The sequence below is a fragment of the Gymnoscopelus braueri genome, assembly GCF_963280865.1.
Source record: "Gymnoscopelus braueri genome assembly, chromosome: 2".
NCBI lineage: Eukaryota > Metazoa > Chordata > Actinopteri > Myctophiformes > Myctophidae > Gymnoscopelus > Gymnoscopelus braueri.
In genome coordinates, this window is record NC_137604.1 from 34,720,326 (window position 1) to 34,739,233 (window position 18,908).

An 18,908-nucleotide genomic window follows, 5' to 3' on the forward strand; every position below is an offset into this window, starting at 1 on the left:
ATTCACAGTCATAAATCTTGGAGTGACATTTCGACCAGTGACTTTCACATAAACACAACCAGTGAAATGTCAGTGCAGAAAGCAGACAGGCAGGCCTGCCGCCTGAATTAGGAAGCGGGAGAGAGCAGAGGCAGGAGTAATGTCACCACACTTTCATTCACCCACCATCAGTCTTCATGACATTTAACCACTTAAGTGCTATTTTATACTTTATCATACTGCAGTTTTGTGTGAAACACACTCACAACACGTCGCATGTGACATGAGCTTGTAGATTTTCCCTATTTTTGAAATGTTTTGAAAATGTTCACCTATAATGACACACCCAAAATAGGGACGCCAGGTGGTTGAAAGTGGTTAAGACATCTAACCCCCTGTCCCAACACCTAACCTACAGGCCCCAATGCACAGGAGCAACGTTTGATTTGATCACAATGGGATGGCGTTCAACTGGCACAAGGAAACTACGAGTAAACAAGAAATCCTTGAGCACTGAAAATTTCAGCGGGGAAGAGGCCATGTAGATCAAGTCAGAACATAATTGTTAGTACACTGTTCGTTAATTAACTTTGTTAATTAACTCACTTCGTCCCTGATACGTGCCGACTACAAAACAGTGTTGACAAGCCATTTCTTGTCATTTACAATTTCTTTATCGAAAGGTCTGAGGCGAGAGATTTCAGAAGACAGCGAGGTTGCGTACTGCAGTCTGAGTCATCAAAGGCCAGATATTTTATCACAAAATAAGCAATGAATCACCGGAAATAACCTCTTCCACCTTTCTCTTCTCCTCTTTCTTCCTCAGCCTCTCCCTCCACCGCATTGTGGTCGTATTGATTTCTAGATGAATAATTGAGAAAGTCTGCTAACTGCCCTTTTCAAATCTCCCTGGCCTCTTCTCTCATTCATTTCAACGCACTCTCCCCATCCAATCCTCTGCTCTGATCAGTATCCCTGCATGGCCATGCCCCCCCCCCCCCCCTCTCTCACATGCACCTCTCATTCCCTCTTCACATTTTCCTCCCATTCTCGCCTCTTCCCTCTGTCAATCTCCATCTCCCATCTCCTCTCCTCTCCTCTCCTCTCCTCTCCTCTCCTCTCCTCTCCTCTCCTCTCCTCTCCTCCTCTCCTCTCCTCTCCTCTCCTCTCCTCTCCTCTCCTCTCCTCTCCTCTCCTCTCCTCCTCTCCTCTCCTCTCCTCTCCTCTCCTCTCCTCTCCTCTCCTCTCCTCTCCCTCTCCTCTCCTCTGTGTTTATGTGGTGATGTGGATCCTACTTTGTGAGAGGTTGTTCAGAGGGGAATGGGCTGCTCGCATGGCTGGCCAGCCAGCCTCCGCGTATCATCCGTCAGCAAGACACGCTGTTGTTTTAGAGTTCTGCTGGGAGCTGTCTCCTTGTCTCTGTCTCTTTCTCACTCGCTCTCCTCTCGTCCTATCCCCCCTATACCCCCACATTGTCTCTATCCTTCACGCTGTTCCATTCCTCAGCTTTCTCGCTCAAAAACCCGAAGCCTTGAATCTTGCACTTTTTCCCCATTCTTCTCATGTTCTCTGCCTCCCTTATATCCCATCCCCCCCCCCCCTCTCTTCTTGTATTCTCCCTGGCTCTCACTTCCCTTCCTCTCTTCTTGTTTTCACTGTACAACTTTACTTGAGCACACAGCTGATAGGAATTTTAAAATGTGCCTCGGGCTCTCTGCTCTAAGTGAATCAATGGCTGCATTAGTCTAGCCTGGATAATGCAAATGTGTTAATTCAACTGAGCAAGGCCTGGAGCAGGCTTGAGAAAATATGCATTTGCTGGAGGACAAAATTCACTGTTTGCACTTCAAATCAGTGGTGTGTTCTACCGTGTTAACGCTATACTGTATACGCAGTATGACGTGCGGTTTTTTTTTGTTGAAAAAAAAGCATAGCCCTAGTACTAACCATTTCATCCATTGACCACGCGCGAGCGTAACCACGGCCACGCGCAGGGAATGATTATCATATGCCCTCGGAAAAAACCTAGAACACACCACTGCTTCAAATGGTTCCTTGCATGTTTTTGGAACAAGCTCAGTGACAATTGTGATGTTTTTACAGGTGTACCTAGATTTTCCTTCATGTGATATTACGTTGTGTTGTTTTGTGTTATGAAAATGAAATCACATCATCATCGTGAAAAGGTGCTGAGTTGAAACAATGTAAGAGAATACATTCTCTACATGATTAGATGCTGTCGTGTTGTGTCCCGAAAAGGATACAGAATTTTAGATACAGAATAAATAGAAATTGATATTCCACAGAGGTAAATATACTTCCTACATAGGTCATGGGTGGAGAGTGGAGACAGTCCGCCTCTGGTCAGTGACTCCTTTTCATTTTATGGGAATATAACGCACAGAGTCAGAATGATAAATCTCTTATTTTCCGCATGGTGCCATGGCTCTGCAGTCACTGCTAACATCCAGAAGAATATAAGGAGAGCTACTACAGCACTACACAGATAGCGCAGTTGTCATGAGTCTTCTCCCTCTGGTTAATGATCCCTGGGCTGGGGAACGTAACTCTCAGCGGCCCCTTCCAGCTTCCACCATTCCCGGTGACAGAAGATCAATGTGGAAGGTGACTTATTTCTGTGGGTATTGATACCGAAGTGTTGGATGGCATGGGCTGCCCTCGCTGGCCCCCAGACTATTGTGATGATGCATGTGTGTAAGTGGTTCAACTTTTCATCACAGGGATCACTTTGATTCACAATGGCCACATTTGGCTGACTGGTCCTGGCTTAGATGGGCTTCATGTGGCTGACTCCGTACAGGATCCTGATGCTCCCTGCAAGGGAAGCAGATGGAGGGGGGGGGGGGGAAAGGGGGCTGGGGGTAGCTTCACAATAATTGCTTTAGGTTAGGATTAGTTGGTGATGGATATGGATAGCATTGGATTATGATGCCCGAGAGTTCTAGGGATAACAATTGTTAGTTGTGTGTTATGTACTGTTTGTTATGTACTGTCTAAACTTTAGACAGTATAATTAAACCACTATTTCTCCACATTCTCAAGATTTCATGTCTGTGAGATTTAGACTCTACCACTATTTTCCATCCTTTTCTTTCATACATATATTTATATACACAGTGCGTGTGCACTGTGCACTTACTTATTCTAAGTTTACCCCGTCCATGATAAAGAAAACAGTGAGTAAAAGAGCTGTGGCCACTCTAACACCTTGTACCAGCAGGTGTAAGTGGAAACTTGAAGAATGCTTTTCCCAGTGGCTCACAGATCATTGTGCACAACAACCTTGGGCCTGGGCTCACGTGGCCCGCTCCAGTTTCTCACACTTAATGTCCCCTGTGTTGTTATTCAGCTGATCTCTTGATCTCTGCGGACACCTCCTCATGTTACAGCAGAAACTGCCTGACTGCCACAGGTCATCGCTACAGTATATACTCCCTGCTCTCTCTCTCTCTGAGTTTATAACTCTCTCCCTCCCCCCTTCCTCTCCGACTCTAAGACTCTCTCTCTCTCTCTCTCTCTCTCGCTCTCTCTCTCTCTCTCTCTCTCTCCCTCTCTCCCTCTCTCTCTCTCTCTCTGTGAGATGATACTGAAATATTTAACACCCACACCAGCTCACAGGCTTGTTACTCTGTCTCTTCTGCTTGGTTGGAAATGTATCGGCTCCTTGAGACAAAAAAAAAAGAGGCACAGCTGGACTCACACAAGGTGGCGGGGTCTCCCAAGCTGATTTGACTCTCTTGCAAAATGTTTTTCTCTGATTTGATCAGCGGATGCTCAAAGGACTTAGCAGGAGCTTTAGCGAGAGCTTTCAAATTCCAGCTGGCCCTGAATGATGATGCTGTTATTCCATCCATTAGAAAGGAGATTCAAAGACAGAATAAATGTCATTAATGCCCAGCTGGCGGTGGCGGCATTCTTGTCAACTCCACTCTGAATGTTTTAGTGGCGAGAGATGATGTGCCCCCCCGCCCACGCCAATCCAAGATTTCAGCTGACATCAATGTCTCTCCCCTGTGTAGACTGTAACAAATTGAGAGGCATACTGTAAGCTTTCCCTCTGCTCGCCATATGCCAAATACCCGGTTACAGTTCTCCAATTGTTAATATTTGTGGCGTCGTTAGTCGCTAATCCTTTGTTATCACAAATTCCCCTCTCATTGTTTTATCAGATAATTAATCTAGCTGCGTATGCGTCGCTGAGGTGTAGTTGGTGTTTAATGTACAATTAATCCAAGTCATTGCCTCAACATACAGTAGGCACAATAGCTTTGTATGAGTTTATGACTCTATAGTTAAAGATTTATTCGTTGTGTTCAGCTGTGAATACATTTGGCAGAATAATCTTGACTAACACACCATAACACACCTGCAGCACATGCATAACTCACACTCCTCTTGCTCATTTTTTCATTCACTCTTACATACAGTACACACAAGCGCACGCACACGCACACACGCACGCACGCACACACACACTTTACAGCACCCGAAGACTAATTAGACAGCCTGTCCCTGGTCTTATGGGACAGTAGTAGTGATTTGATGGCCCTGTAGTGTCTCTTTGATCTGTGCCTGTCAGAGGCTCTGCGGTTCTCCGCTGTGTGAGAGAGACGCATAGGGAGTACACCCACATATACAGTAGTATACCAACACCCACACACACAGAGACTACATTCTATCTATCTTTTTGTCTTTTCTATCACACACACACACACACACACACACACACACACACACACACACACACACACACACACACACACACACACACACACACACACACACACACACACACACACACACGCACACTCTCTCGTTTGTGTTTAGAGGTCATGTATGAGCATAGAGCCTAAGTGATACCAGCAACGTAATTTGTTTTGTATGTAGCCTGTGTAGGAGTTGATGTGTTGGCTATTTGCAACTGCACACATTTGTATAATTGTACAGCATGTGTTGTTACTGCCCCATTTAGAGGAATTCTTCCATTTAAATGATTTAATATCCCCTAAAGCACAGTGGGCTCTGGAACTGTGGTATCACGTGGGTGGAAGGACTTATGAGGATCTCTGTTAGATCTTTGCTCAGTTGGAGATGAGGATGAAGGAGCAGTAATTGTGGAAGATAATTGAATGGGAAACGGGGTCCGCTTAACCACAGTTAACAACTTGATCACCAGGAAAGTACTTGATTGGAAAAGGGGATGGTTTTATTAATATTATTATAACGTAAATGATTATCTGATTCTGGTTATAACCTATGATCTCCAACTGTGGCAGACTAAAATGAAACGAGATGGCCATGGCACAGTATGTACATTGTTTTCAAGTAAAAACAAATGATTTGATTTGTTCCAGAGAATTTTATTCCCAAAAAGCAGTCAGACAAAAGAAAAATGAGCCAACCAATTAAAACAAAATGATCCGTCCAAAGAAAAAAGAAAAAAAGAAAAAGAAAAAAAGCATAAGACAGACGGCGTGATATATATACAACAGCATACATCTTCTCTTTTTGGTGTTACAGTACCATTGACAGACTTGCGTTGTTGCTCCTTCACATACTCATAAAAAGGTAAAACAAAATGATTACAGAAGGATTTGTGTTGTGGACTGAGAAGGTTCTAAAAGTTAGCTAAGGCACAGAGTCCCCCCAGAAAACACAAGGGGAAACGTCAGTTCAGAGACGTTTGTGCAACATTGCTCAACAATTACATTCCAGCAAGAACAACAACAATCTGGCATGAGATCTTTTTTTGTTTCTTTTTTTTTTCTTTTCTCAAAGGCGAATATGACGAGGTGTTGTCACTGATCTGTCCAAAACATTGAAACAGGCGATGCACTTGAATCATTAAACACCATTAACTCTGTGCCCAATCTTTGACACTTCATAAAATCTAAATTCACTGTCATCATCAGTTTGTCACAACTGTATTTATATGTACATTACCTTTCAAACATTTTTTTTTCAATACAAAATATCTATGTACATTTTCTTCATTGTTAATATTTTTTTGTATTTTATAAAATAGGACTTTCACATTGAGTTACATTAATTTAATTCACCTTTTCTCAAAATGACCGTTGAACTTCAGAATAACGCATACTGTGTGAATAGTTTTTATGAGCTCTGTGGCACTGAAAGATAAAAGGTGGAACACGTTGCTGGGGTACAGAAACCAGCCAATGAACCAAATTGTCCTTTTATAACTCTTCTTCAAAAGCACAGTTGAGGATTGAGAAAAAGGAAGTGATAACTGTGAAGAAATGATTCATGATTAGCCATTGCTAAAACATTCAGTTTGCTGATGTGGCAGCTATAAGAAATGTTGACAATCACAGACTGAACTCTTAATTGGCTTCAAATGATATTGTTCCAAAACTAAAACAAAGGTCTGACCATAACTCTTGTAGGATGTATTATAGTAGTAGCAACGCAGAGATTACGTTCTTTGAAACTTCAAAAGATTGTCTTGTTGGCAGCAAAGGTACTTGAAATGTAGACACAATTGAGTAGGTACTTTGGACATGATCCAGTATAACGTCTGTTTGCAGTCAAGATAAAAGATAATATTCACTTGAAATTGTACATTATTGTCACAGCATGAACATTATCGTCACATTACCATTCACTACTATTCCAACTGAGAAGAACACCACAGAGCACAGTTTCTGTCTTCAAAAGTTGACCATGATGTTCTCTGTGAGGACAGACATGGTCCATGATGTTCTTTGTAAGTTTTTCCATGGTGTTCTCTGTGAGGACAGACATGGTCCATGGTGTTCTTTGTGAGTTTGTCCATGGTGTTCTCTGTGAGGAGAGTCTTGTTCACTTCACTGTTTGGTGAGGTTGTTAGGTAGCTGACCCCTGACCTCATAGGTCAGGGGTAGCTTCCCCCAGTAATGCGCTTGGCAAACAGCCATGTAGGAAACCATAACAAGAAGATCTACTGAGACAGGACAACACTTACTAACACACGGGTGTGTGGGCTGTAAAAAGGTACAGTATACGTTTGGGGAATTGGCCTTTGTAAATAAAGGCAGCATTCTTTACAAAAAATATTTATCATGCTGCCAAGGCAGCGTGGTAGTTATTTAGTCATTGACTAAAAATATCTGTATTTATATAAACTTATAAATAAATAGCAACTCGTGGAACCAGTCGACTCACCTCCATTCACACAATTTTGAGACTTCTTTTATACCTCTGTGCAACATAAAGTGTCATCACAAAAAAGAAAAAAGAAATAAAACTATAAAATCAGAAACAACATAATTTGACAATTCTATGGCCACACAGTAAAACTATCAGTGTTAATTTGACCAAAATTAACATTGACAATTTAATTGTGCAGCTTGAGATACATTTTTGTTTTAAGTTTGAGGCATGTTACCAAGAGATCAAGAAGAATGCCCACATCTATCTTCATTTCCTATACCAACAGTATAACATCTGCATTTGTTTAATAAATAAAAGAAGACCTTTTTTTTATGGATAATCTTTAAACATTTATCCCCAATGGCCCAAAGTGAATCCTCTCTGAATTTAGAACCCTAAAAAGCTCACATTAAACATCTACTAAAATCCAAAAATGTTTTTGGACCATTTTGAAAAGGCCCTATTTGTACGCACTACGCACAGTGAGTGGGCGGATGACTAGCCCAGCCACGCCATTTCCATATCTTGTTCAGGCACTGACTAAACATTTGAAATTGTGCTGTACTTAAGGACATGTATTCCTTTATAAAATCTGAGCAGAGTTTCCCCTCAGTAGTTACTGTGATGTATCAATAGCATAAAGTCTAGCTCAGGCGTGCACAAACGTTTTCAGCAATGACCCAGAATATTGATCAATGCAATCAAGTCTAGTATTCGTTCCTGATAATGAAATTATAATTTTGTTCAACTGCTGACAACAGCCATGCGTTTAATAATTAAAAGTGAACTTTTCAGTGCACCAAAAACGAGGCCTTCTTCAGGCAAACTAATCTTTTTGTAACAGTTTTTCAAGGCACACCAAAGCCTGCCATTAAAAGGATGCATCTAACATCTAAAGAATGCATCTAACATATACCATATGATAAAATCTGTTTTAAAACAGAAATTACATAATGCTGTACATTGTGAAGTTTTTTTTAAATTACTCGTTTAATTGACTTTCCATTCTAATGCACAGTTCCATGACCCAATAGATATATCCCATGACCCATGTTTAGGTCCCACTCCACAGTTTGTGCACCACTGCTCTAGCTAATGATACAACGCAGAGAGTACAGTACCATAAGGGTCAGAGACACATGTTTACGCAATGCTAAAGTGACTGGTTTTATGTAAAATTATTTCATCCATACTGAGGAATTTGCATTAATTGATACTGTGCTTGAGTCATATCAAAACACATCTGTTTGGGTGACTCTAAAAGCTCGGATATTGTGTTTTGTTTATGGTTATAAAAACCTCAAGAGGCACGTCAATTAAATCTTTACCAGACATTGTCCTTATATTTAATCCAATCTACATGTAAGGCCTTTTTGAGCCGAGCTTGGTCTTGTGCCAGTGTCTACCATCTAATTTTACACTCAGATGACCTCTATGCCATGTGCTGGGCCATACAAGCTCACTCCATAATTGCCCCTTCATTCAGCAATAAACTAGATGCTCAGAATTGCAACGCTTTGATCACAGTAAAACTCAGCCATGAGATGAAAATAAATACATTGAGAAACGGAAATTGCAAAGCCAGCATAGTCCCCTCAAAAGAGGAACCCATGGGAGGGTCTCGGTTTACAAAACCGGTCTCCTCACTTCCTTATCAGACACCCTCATCAACCAAGAAAACATCCACTTTTCGTTTGTCTCCCTCCTCTCCCGTAACACAGAGGGAACAGTAACCCCACTCCCGAGTCCCGCTTGCGGCAAACCCCATAAATAAATAAAATCAATAGTGACTCTTTTGCACACCGTGGCCTCCTGTCCAGCTGGAGGCTCTGTCGCTACCTGAGGCGTCCGTCGGCACGTGGCGCCACCAACTGGGACTTGGGGTCGGGACTCAGGGAGCTCCAAGGCGTCTTCGGACAGGCCTGCATGACAGGGCAGGCGGAGGGGCCCGTGGTGCAGATGTCCGCCGCCTCCCACAGCTCGCCTACCAGGCCGTCCAGCCAGCGCTCAAGGTCCGGACCCGTCAGGGCAGAATTTCTCTTGGCCTTCTCCACGTGGCCCAGGTTGACAGGGATGTTGAGCACTGGGTTGAGGCCGTGGAAACTCTGCTCCATGTAGCTGTTCTTAGCTGGACCATTATGTAGCTTTAATGTATCCTCTACAGAAAGGGTGGGGGGGGGGTCAGAGGAAGACAGAGGGACGGAAAAAGCAGGGTAAAGAAAGTTAATTTTTGTAGGAAGTGGAACGTGATTTGCATCATGATTGTCTTGACTCTATAAAAAGCTTAAAATGTTACTAATTTGTTTTGACTGGTTTTCAGGATTGGTCTTTTTTGGTTTTTAATCCCCTTCTTTGAGGGGATACATTTTCTGCAATACTTACTCCTTAGAAATGGATGTACTGAAATAATGACGTTTAATTTAATTTAATTTAATAGAAAAAAAGATTAAAGGCGAGTTCTATAAGCTGCTCTTCAGAAACAGATAAAATACAAACACACCAACTTTTTAAACACCTTCTCCACCCTGAGCTCCAGTGAAGCTGTGAATTCCTCAGAGGTGCTCACACTCGGGTGCTAGCCGTCCCTTCTAAGCATGCGTGGCTATTGTACACAAGCGCTGTCTGCTCCGGCCTCTCACCCAGACACTAGCAGACCTCAGCGCTTTTCATGGGCTAGTGACAAAAGATGGAGTCAGACACTGGGTGCTATGCCAGACCAGGGGATGCCCTGCTGATGCCAGCTAGCCCTCGGTGGCACTGTGTGTGTGTGTGTGTGTGTGTGTGTGTGTGCGTGTGTGTGTGTGTGTGTGTGCGTGTGCGTGTGCGTGTGCGTGTGCGTGTGTGTGTGTGTGTGTGTGTGTGCGCACGCTCGCGCGCTTATATCTGCTGCTGCCAGTGCGGCTGAAGTGCCACGTCATAAAATTTTACTGGTGATGCATGTAGGAGGAAAACCTGGTGTCAGTCCCAGCAGTAAATTATAGACGGACCGAAGCATGCATTATGTACACACACACACACACACACACACACACACACACACACACACACACACACGGGCACACACAGAAACATACTGTAAGACTGTTCAAGTACGTAATGGATAAAGACTCCAGTTAAACCTAAGGCATTGAGGGTAACTACATAGGTGTTATTGTATCCACTGTGGTGGAAAGGATCTGGTTTATTTAAAGCAGTGGTTCTCAACCTTTTTTGGGCTAGTGCTCCCCTTTCAATATCCACGTCCCTTACCACCCCCACAACCAATTAAATTGTTGGCTAAGTTCCTGCTCTGACATTTTTTTATTATGTTATTCTGTGTTGCTTTATCTCACTGAATGCCAAATAACAGATTTTATATTTAACTGGACTGAATATAAATTTATTCTTCCCAGGGAGCAAAAAACAAACAAACAAACAAACAAACTCCTACTAGAGCATTATGGACTGTGCTGATATGTGGGTTGAGAATCAGTTTCTAGCCAACCACAATGGATTCCTTTTCAGGACACTATGCTGTTCTCAAGTAACAAATCCATTATTTTTTAACCATTTTTTAATAAAATGCAAGATTAGGCCAAGGTTATAATGCAATCTTGTCATTTATACAGACCTGTTGAAGTAGTATTTGTTTGCCCGCAATGCCTAGGACATTGTCAAACTGGCATGCCGTGGATAATGGATAGTATGGATGAGCAACCTTGTTGCTGCTGAATAAGGAACAAAACAAAAATGTTTCCACGATGTTGACTGCAGCCTGCAATATGCTGCTGTTAAAGTGAAATCGGTGACGAGCGAATTATGTGTCTCCGATGGTGCAATCGATAAGATCTAACAAGGAACACTCTAACAAGTCAAGAGCACAAAAATGTTCAGGGACAGCAGAACTTGCGACAATGTTAGACAACAACTCTTGCGGCACAAATGTAAACGAGTTGGCACAAATATAAAGGAATAAAAGTAGGAAAAGGAAGTCATTGCAAAATGTGATTGTTGCAGCTTGTTTGGTATGCTAGAAAGTATTCAACACACATCCACGTCTAACAAAACCAGTAATTATACGTGGGATGAATTTACATTTGATTTAATTGAGATGAAAATGACAACATTTTGTGGAGTATCTAGCTAACCGATGGTAAATTAACTGATATCAGAGCACTCTATCAAGTCAAAACCAGAGCGCTCTGAAATCAAAACAGATCCCCAGAGCGTATTTCCAAATACACCCGTAAACCTTCAATTTCTTAAAAATAGGATAGTAAAATTCTTTGCATTTGTCAACAATCTATCAAATTAGTTTTTCTTATGAATGGCCAACGTTGGGTATTAATAAAGACTAACACTAGCCAGCCATATCAGTATTTTGCACGTCTTATGACTTAACTTAAAACCTGGAGGCATGGCCAATGCTGTTTTGCTATTTTGAGTGACCAAACAGCATTGGCCACGCCTCCAGGTCTTAAGTTAAGTCATAAGACCTGGTACCTAAGACGCAAAAAAAAATGGGGCCCAAGGTTGTATCTATGTATCTACCATAATTATGCCAATAGACGAAAGGAAATCTAATGATAAAATGATTATATGTCACTGGAATATACTAAACTGGCATGAGAAGAAGAAGAAAGACATTATGCCCCCCTCCCACACACACACACACACACACACAAACACGTCCCGCTTTAAAAAATATAGCACTTAACACCCTTCCACGTTCTATGAATATCACACTAACTGGAATACATACCGCCCCGTTGAGAAACATTTAACTATTATTACAATACTGCTTCTACTGCACTGCATTTGAGCCCATACTTCAGAATGTGGAACCAGTCAGAAATGTTAATTAAATGAGATTAACAATTTTGCCACTGAACTGTAACAAGTTATGATTATGAGTAACAAAAACATTTATTCAAGGGAAAAAAGTACAGTCTTCTTAATAATAATTCACCCTGCAACTTTCTCCACTCAGGGATTGAGGACTGAGAGCAGAGTAAAGAAACAAAAACGTTCATGAAGCCGTGATGAATATTTCATGAACATGCACACACACACACACACACACACACACACACACACACACACACACACACACACACACACACACACACACACACACACACACACACACACACACACACACACACACACACACACACACACACACACACACACACACCAGATCAACAGAAACCAACCAACAAGAGCCAATGGGAATAAGTAGGGACTTTATTTGTTGTTTCTGTTCATAATTAAATTGGCTCAGTGAGATTATTAAACGGAGCGAAACGTGATTATGCTGCAGCCAGCTCTTCAAATCTCATGTGACTTTCACAGGAAACTGATTGCCAATGGAACAAAGCAATGGAGTCCTGTCCCTTATCCATTCTTGCTGATTGATTTAATTGTCATTGTTTTTGGAGGCCTTTAAACATGCTGTTGTTTAACACTCTATTTAGGATGAATGAGGAGTGTGCTGGGTTATTAGGGGTGACTAGATGACAAACAACCAGGGCCGACGGAGGCCCAGAGGCTTGATTAGAAACAGCACGTTACAAATACAATATGTGTGTGTGTGTGTGTGTGTGTGTGTGTGTGTGTGTGTGTGTGTGTGTGTGTGTGTGTGTGTGTGTGTGTGTGTGTGTGTGTGTGTGTGTGTGTGTGAGAGTGTTTGTGTGCACGCACCTACACTCCTAAAATAGCAATGATTGTTCCACAGAATGATTGCGCTGTTGTTGTTATGGTTGACTCGGTGTCAAAGTAAATACATTCTCTCCGATCAAGTGATCATAACACAAATTCTGTTATATCTTATATCTTCCGAATATTCTGCTCTGTGTGCGTGTGTGTATTTTTACTCTGTGACTCTGTGGCATATGATTACATTTTTTTATTCTCTTTTTATATGAATCACATTGGGTTTACTTTGAAGTAAACCCAATATGTGCTTCATATACCAGTGGTTCTCAAACTTTTTTATTTCAAGGACCCCAGTTTGGTATGCATTAGGCCACGGACCCCCATAACTCTCAGAGTTACAGATCCTGTAAGGGTCCATTTGGTTCCTAACTATCAATGATTTAGCTGGGGACCCCTAGTCCCCGCGGACCCCACTTTGAGAACTGCTTTATAAACCGTGTAAAATCCTGAGTGTTAATGAAATGAACACTGAGGATTGTATGTCTCTAACACATTCAATACGGGAACGCATCTGTCTCATTTTGGATTTTAGCAATAGCCATTATTTTATACTTTGGCCATTTAAAAATAGCAGATATACTAGCTCATAGCGTGGCACCGGGTGCAGCGCTTTGAGCATGTAGATCTTCTATTTTTGAAAAATCATGAAAATGGGTGCAAATCTTTGAATATATATATTTTTAAGCGAACATTTGTAACTCAAATCTTTGCTTCTGGGGGGGTCCCTGGAATAAAATATTTTGAGATGGGGGTCCGCGGAACCAAATACATAATAATGTATAATTTTGTGGGTCCTTGACATGAAAAAGTGTCCTTGACATGAAAAAGTGTTATTATACTGTAGCAACATACGGTTTTCAGAAAACTGATTTAGAAAACATTTCTAGACGCGTTCCCGGATTGAAACGGGTTAAATAAACTCGACCGGACCGGAATGTCTCACCTTGTCGTATGGGCTGGTGTTTGATGTACGCCAGAGGGGCGATGAGGAAACGCATCTCGGCCACGGGGCTCCAGTGGTGCAGGATTCGAACGCTCCACACTCCGGGCCTCAGAGGCTGGTTGAGGGGCGGTCGGTAGTGGGTGAATTCGGCGCTGGTGTCGATCAGGATGTCGTAGGTGGCCGCGATGACATTGGTGGGGTCGATCCACACCACCGTCACCGTGACGTTGGGTCCCTTGCCCCATTTCTGCATGCCCACCGTCTCGTCCATGGCTCCCATCAGCCCGCCGAAGTTCCGGAACATGCGCTCTTTCGCGTCCCACTCGGTGCCGATCTGATGCATGGGGGAAGGCGGATGGAGAGGGTGTCAGAGAGATGGGAAATCGAAAGAAAAGAGAGTCAGGATGGAGAGAATGAGTGACAGATTGAGGGAGAAAGAGAGACGGGTAGATAGAATGACGACAGGGTAAACAGAGTACAACCTTAGAGAAATACATTAAGCTGCATGAAGGCACTACTACCCTGTAAAATAACCTGTGTTAAATTCATTTTGAGCATGTACAAATGGAACCGAATGGACCCATAAGGCTCTCAGATTTTCAACTGGATAAATTAACACTATGTGTAACATATATGAACACAACCAATTCACGAGGAGAATTCCTCATCAAATGGGTCAACGCAGAGCCTTGTTTTAGACAGTTGCGTCACCTCGGGGGCAGAAAACAGCGCCGGTCACGTGGTTCATGTAAACTCGAAATAGTGACGCATTCCGTAAACTTCTGGTTCAGGGCTTTGTCACTATTCGGCAATAGAAGGCTCTTTAGAAGACTGGCCCGAAGAAGTGAACGGAGGTGACGCAACTCTCCTTATATGGCTCTGGGTCAACACATTCATACTGTATATGCACTGTATTATAAGCAAATGACATTTGGTTACATTTGTACAAGGATTAAACTAACACTCACAGTGTGTGCAGACTGTGCACATGTGAAGTGGTCTGTTTACAGCTCCTGATGTGACATCACATGGTTGAGTGCATGTTTAATGTGTCATGTGAGAATGTGGGCAGGGAGCAAACTGAGGGAAGGGCATAGTATGGACTGAAAGTAGACCTCATCTGTATCCCCTTGGGACACGCTTCAATCAATCTGCTAGCTGCACCGAACACACAACAGAGGACAGATAAAAGATGGAGGGGGTGGCCAGTGTGAGAGAGGGATAGAAAGAGTAGGCCTATCTATATCTTTGTACATTGCTTTGGCAATGAAAACCTATGCTTCCCATGTCAATAATGGCCCTTTGAATTGAACAGAGTTTAAATTAAGTTGAGAGAGAGAGAAGGAGAGAGAGAGAGGAAGGGAGGAAGGAAGGAAGGAAGAGAGGGAGGGAGGGAGGGAGGGAGTAGGGACAATAGATATGGAGTGGGGAATTGTATACAAGTCCAGCTAATTGCCTTAATGTCTTCATTGTGGTCAAGACTGTAACTGTAGAGGTTCAACGTGCCAGTTAGTTTTGTCGATGGTGGGCAGACGATGGGATATTGTGTGGAATGCAAAACAAGAGAGGTAGGTAGATGAAGACTGATGGACAGTAGGAAGACAAAGAGAGACACCGATACACAAACACAGAGATATCGTCAGGCTGGGGTGTCGTTGGCAGAAACCTGAGAAGGACGTCTGCTCATCCTTACACCATCTCATTAACACAGCCTTGCACTGCCGGCCAATCAATGGCTGACTGGAAAATGACTACATTATACCCTGGGAAGTGAGTTTAATGTATAAATAGACACCAATTTCTCAAGTAAGAGTGAGAAAGAAGGAGACAGAAGGTGGAAGGGAGAAAGAGAGAAATTGAGATTGCGTGACTTGGACAGTTTTGTTCATCTGTAAAGAGAGACGCTTTCATCTCGATCGTTTGACTGACCTTCTGCCAGTTCTGTCCAATGGACCTTGGTTCTTTTACTTTCCATCGCAAAGAGCCACACTAATCATCTCCATTGTCTGCCACCTAGTTCATTACCTTATTCAAGGCTGACTCTCTGGCACACAGTACATTCCCAATTGATTGGCAGTAGGCTCATTCTAAGTCCCAGACTGAAATGAAAGGCGTATTGACTAAAAAAAATTCTCAACGTAATCCACATGGACAGAGTCTGCAGACAGCCGAATGAAGAGGCTTTAGAGGAGGAAGATGTACGGTGGAACAAGGCAATCCCTGCCTGAGACATGGTGAGGACAGGGAATAGATCAAGACGTTCGATATTTGGGTTATGAGACTGGATGTGGATGCTGCTGTTCATATGCGTGTGCACATACACAGCAATTTACACGTTAGCCAATCAGATTCAGTGCCTGTTGAAACAGAGTATGACTTAGAGATGAAGTAGAGTCAGTATCAATACACAACTCAGGAAGTGTAATTTGTGACAGTGGGATGATTTGACATGCTACAATTCAAAGAGCAAAACGTTTGCACACCTACAGATCGACATGTGCTTTGGAGAAGACCATGTGTCGACTAATGCAGAAAAAAAGTACTCCTGCACGCTCTCTTCTTCACTGGCAAATAGATTTTTTTATTGGGTACAATACGCAACCCTTCATCAGGTTATCTATAAATACTACAATTACCAATGTATGCATGTTGTGTTTTTCTATCTGTGTGTGAGGTTTCAGTTCATAGTTGTACTGTACATCACTAACATACAATACATAACTGCAGGTGAAGGAAGATGACAACACAAAATAGAAGTGCTTGCTGGTGATGAGTCTGAAGTGGGTCAAAGGAGGATTAACTTCTGTCCCATTTCAGCTTCGGCACATGGCTGACAGTATGACGACCTCCCCACACTCAGCCTGTCCCTTTACTGCTTCTCAGAATGTGACTGTGTCCACTACTCAATCAGCCCTGTGGGCTTATCATCGACCATCAGAGATTATGACCTTCTATCACTTAGAAGCTTACCTAATCTTAGCCACGATTAATCAGACGATCAGAGATCACTGCCTGCCGTCTGGTGACATCTAAATTCAATGAATGGGCTAAAACTGGGTGTATAAACAATTCAGGTACAAAACTAAACTAACTTTAGGGTGGTCCTTCATATTGGGATGTTGATATGATTTGTTTCCAAAGCAGTGGGCATAGGTTTATCAGCTGCTGTTCTAGCCCATATCTTGAATTTAGATTTCCCCAGACTTATCAGCATTTTCATGCTACTCCTCTGGAACCTGCACGTTCATGCATCTCTCTCTCTCTCTCTCTCTCTCTCTCTCTCTCTCTCTCTCTCTCTCTCTCTCTCTCTCTCTCGCACGCACGCACGCACGCACGCACGCACGCACGCACGCACGCACGCACGCACGCACGCACGCACGCACGCACACACAAACACACACACACACACACCCCCGCCCCTTGACACCGACGCCAATTGTGCTTGAGGGTAGGGTATACGCCTCACGCAGACGCCTCACTACCATGTGGCCGTGTACGCACCGGCCACAGGCACTTATCGATGGCCCAACATCGGCCCTGGTGTGTCACAGCCTTTACTCACACTTTTCTTGATCTTGACAATTCAGGTTTTATCCTTGTGACTCATCCCATGACTAAGAACCGCAGTTTCCTGCAGTTAACGACTTAACTCTCATTTTTCTTACTATGCTGATGACTAAGAACTTATTTCTGCTGTCTCACAGCAGAAAAACATCTGCAAATCACTTGTACATTAGAATGTTCACCCACTTTACTTTCCACATATGCCAATTAGGGCCATTCCCGTTGCCATATAGAGCTATACTGTATAATATCTGAGAGGTCACAGAAAATCCCCACCCACTCATTTCAATGAAAGTTTCTCACCCTGCAGCACTTCTGGGTATTCGTCACGTCACTGAGGTTATAAAACATTCGCTTTAGTGTCCTTCATGTGTTCTACAACACAAACTACCTCCACGAGCGAGCCCGTGAGTCGAGCCCATTGGTCAAGCCATTAACTGGTGATGCTAAACTTGCAGTTTCTTAGTTGGCCACTTGTAAACTTTTGCTTCAAAAAGCCCTCCCATTCCTGGGGGCTTGCTTGGTCACTGCACACTTTATCCTAGCGTCCCGCGTTCTGTTCATTTCTCCATTTGAAGCTGGCACTATAAAAACCCTTTTCACATCATTACAAACTATACTTATTTCCCCTAATGCTGACCTAGCAGCAGCACAAACCCTCTCCCCACGTCACCATCTCACTGGCGCCCAGAGTCTGACACCTCCATAAAACAAGACAGGTCAATTTGATCAGGCAGCGAAGCGGCCAGCCCCAGCCTACAGCTGGCCCTGATTAAAGCCGCAAGGTTTGAAGGCCCCCAGGGCTCTGTTCAGAGGCTTATTAGTGGCACTTTTTTGCCCAGATAATCAAACACAGGTGTTCACTGCAGTACCGGAGGACTCCCTCGGGCGAGATTTAAAACTACCCAGTGACTATGGGCAAGATGGATGGATGGATGTTAAATAAAGATACAAAGACGAATAGAGGAAGGAAGGTGGTAACCCTGTCTGTCTACAGTCTGCCACTTATGCAGCACACTGACTCTGAATCCTGCAGCACTTTAAGATTAAACAGCCTTGAATCCTGAGCTCCTGTAAAAATCCTATTTCTAAAGAACCTTAAGGCTGAATGAGTCACAAAAGAGAAAAAAAGAGGCACATCCATTGAAATAAAGATAAAAGTGTGTGCGTCTCAAACATCCCCTAAGACTTATCTAACTTATTTGAATAAAACTCAATGTCAAATCTGCTCATCAATATACTTATGCAGTGGTATGTAGAGTAATTTGGACTTAATCATGTTGTTCTTCTGGTGATCATGGAAAACAGGCACACCGGTGTGAATCACAGTCAACGGCATGGCGGGAGGTGCGTGATGACAAGACGTTTGGTATTTCCCAGACTGGAGAAGGGCAGACTAAAGGCCTTTGCAGACAGGGTGCGATTCTTCGCACGGAAAAAACGGACAATATCATTTTTTAAATGAACACATGGTTCTCTATGACCTCATGCACACCGGCTCCGAATTTGCCGCGCGGCAAGTGGCTGCGGCGATGCGTTTAAAAAAAATAAT

The 18,908-nt window shown here is 43.0% G+C and overlaps 1 protein-coding gene across 1 annotated transcript in view; it reads right to left on the reverse strand.

Moving 5' to 3' along the window:
- Positions 1 to 5,345: 5,345 nt before the first annotated feature.
- xylt1 (xylosyltransferase I) overlaps positions 5,346 to 18,908 on the reverse strand; it is an 87,946-nt gene continuing 74,383 nt past the window's right edge. The window contains exons 10-11 of the mRNA XM_080415570.1: positions 13,793 to 14,126; positions 5,346 to 9,310 (exon numbers count right to left, since the gene is read on the reverse strand). Of these exons, the coding sequence (XP_080271696.1) occupies positions 8,988 to 9,310; positions 13,793 to 14,126 (657 nt within the window). The 3' untranslated portion in view covers positions 5,346 to 8,987. The remainder of the gene's footprint in view (positions 9,311 to 13,792; positions 14,127 to 18,908) is intronic.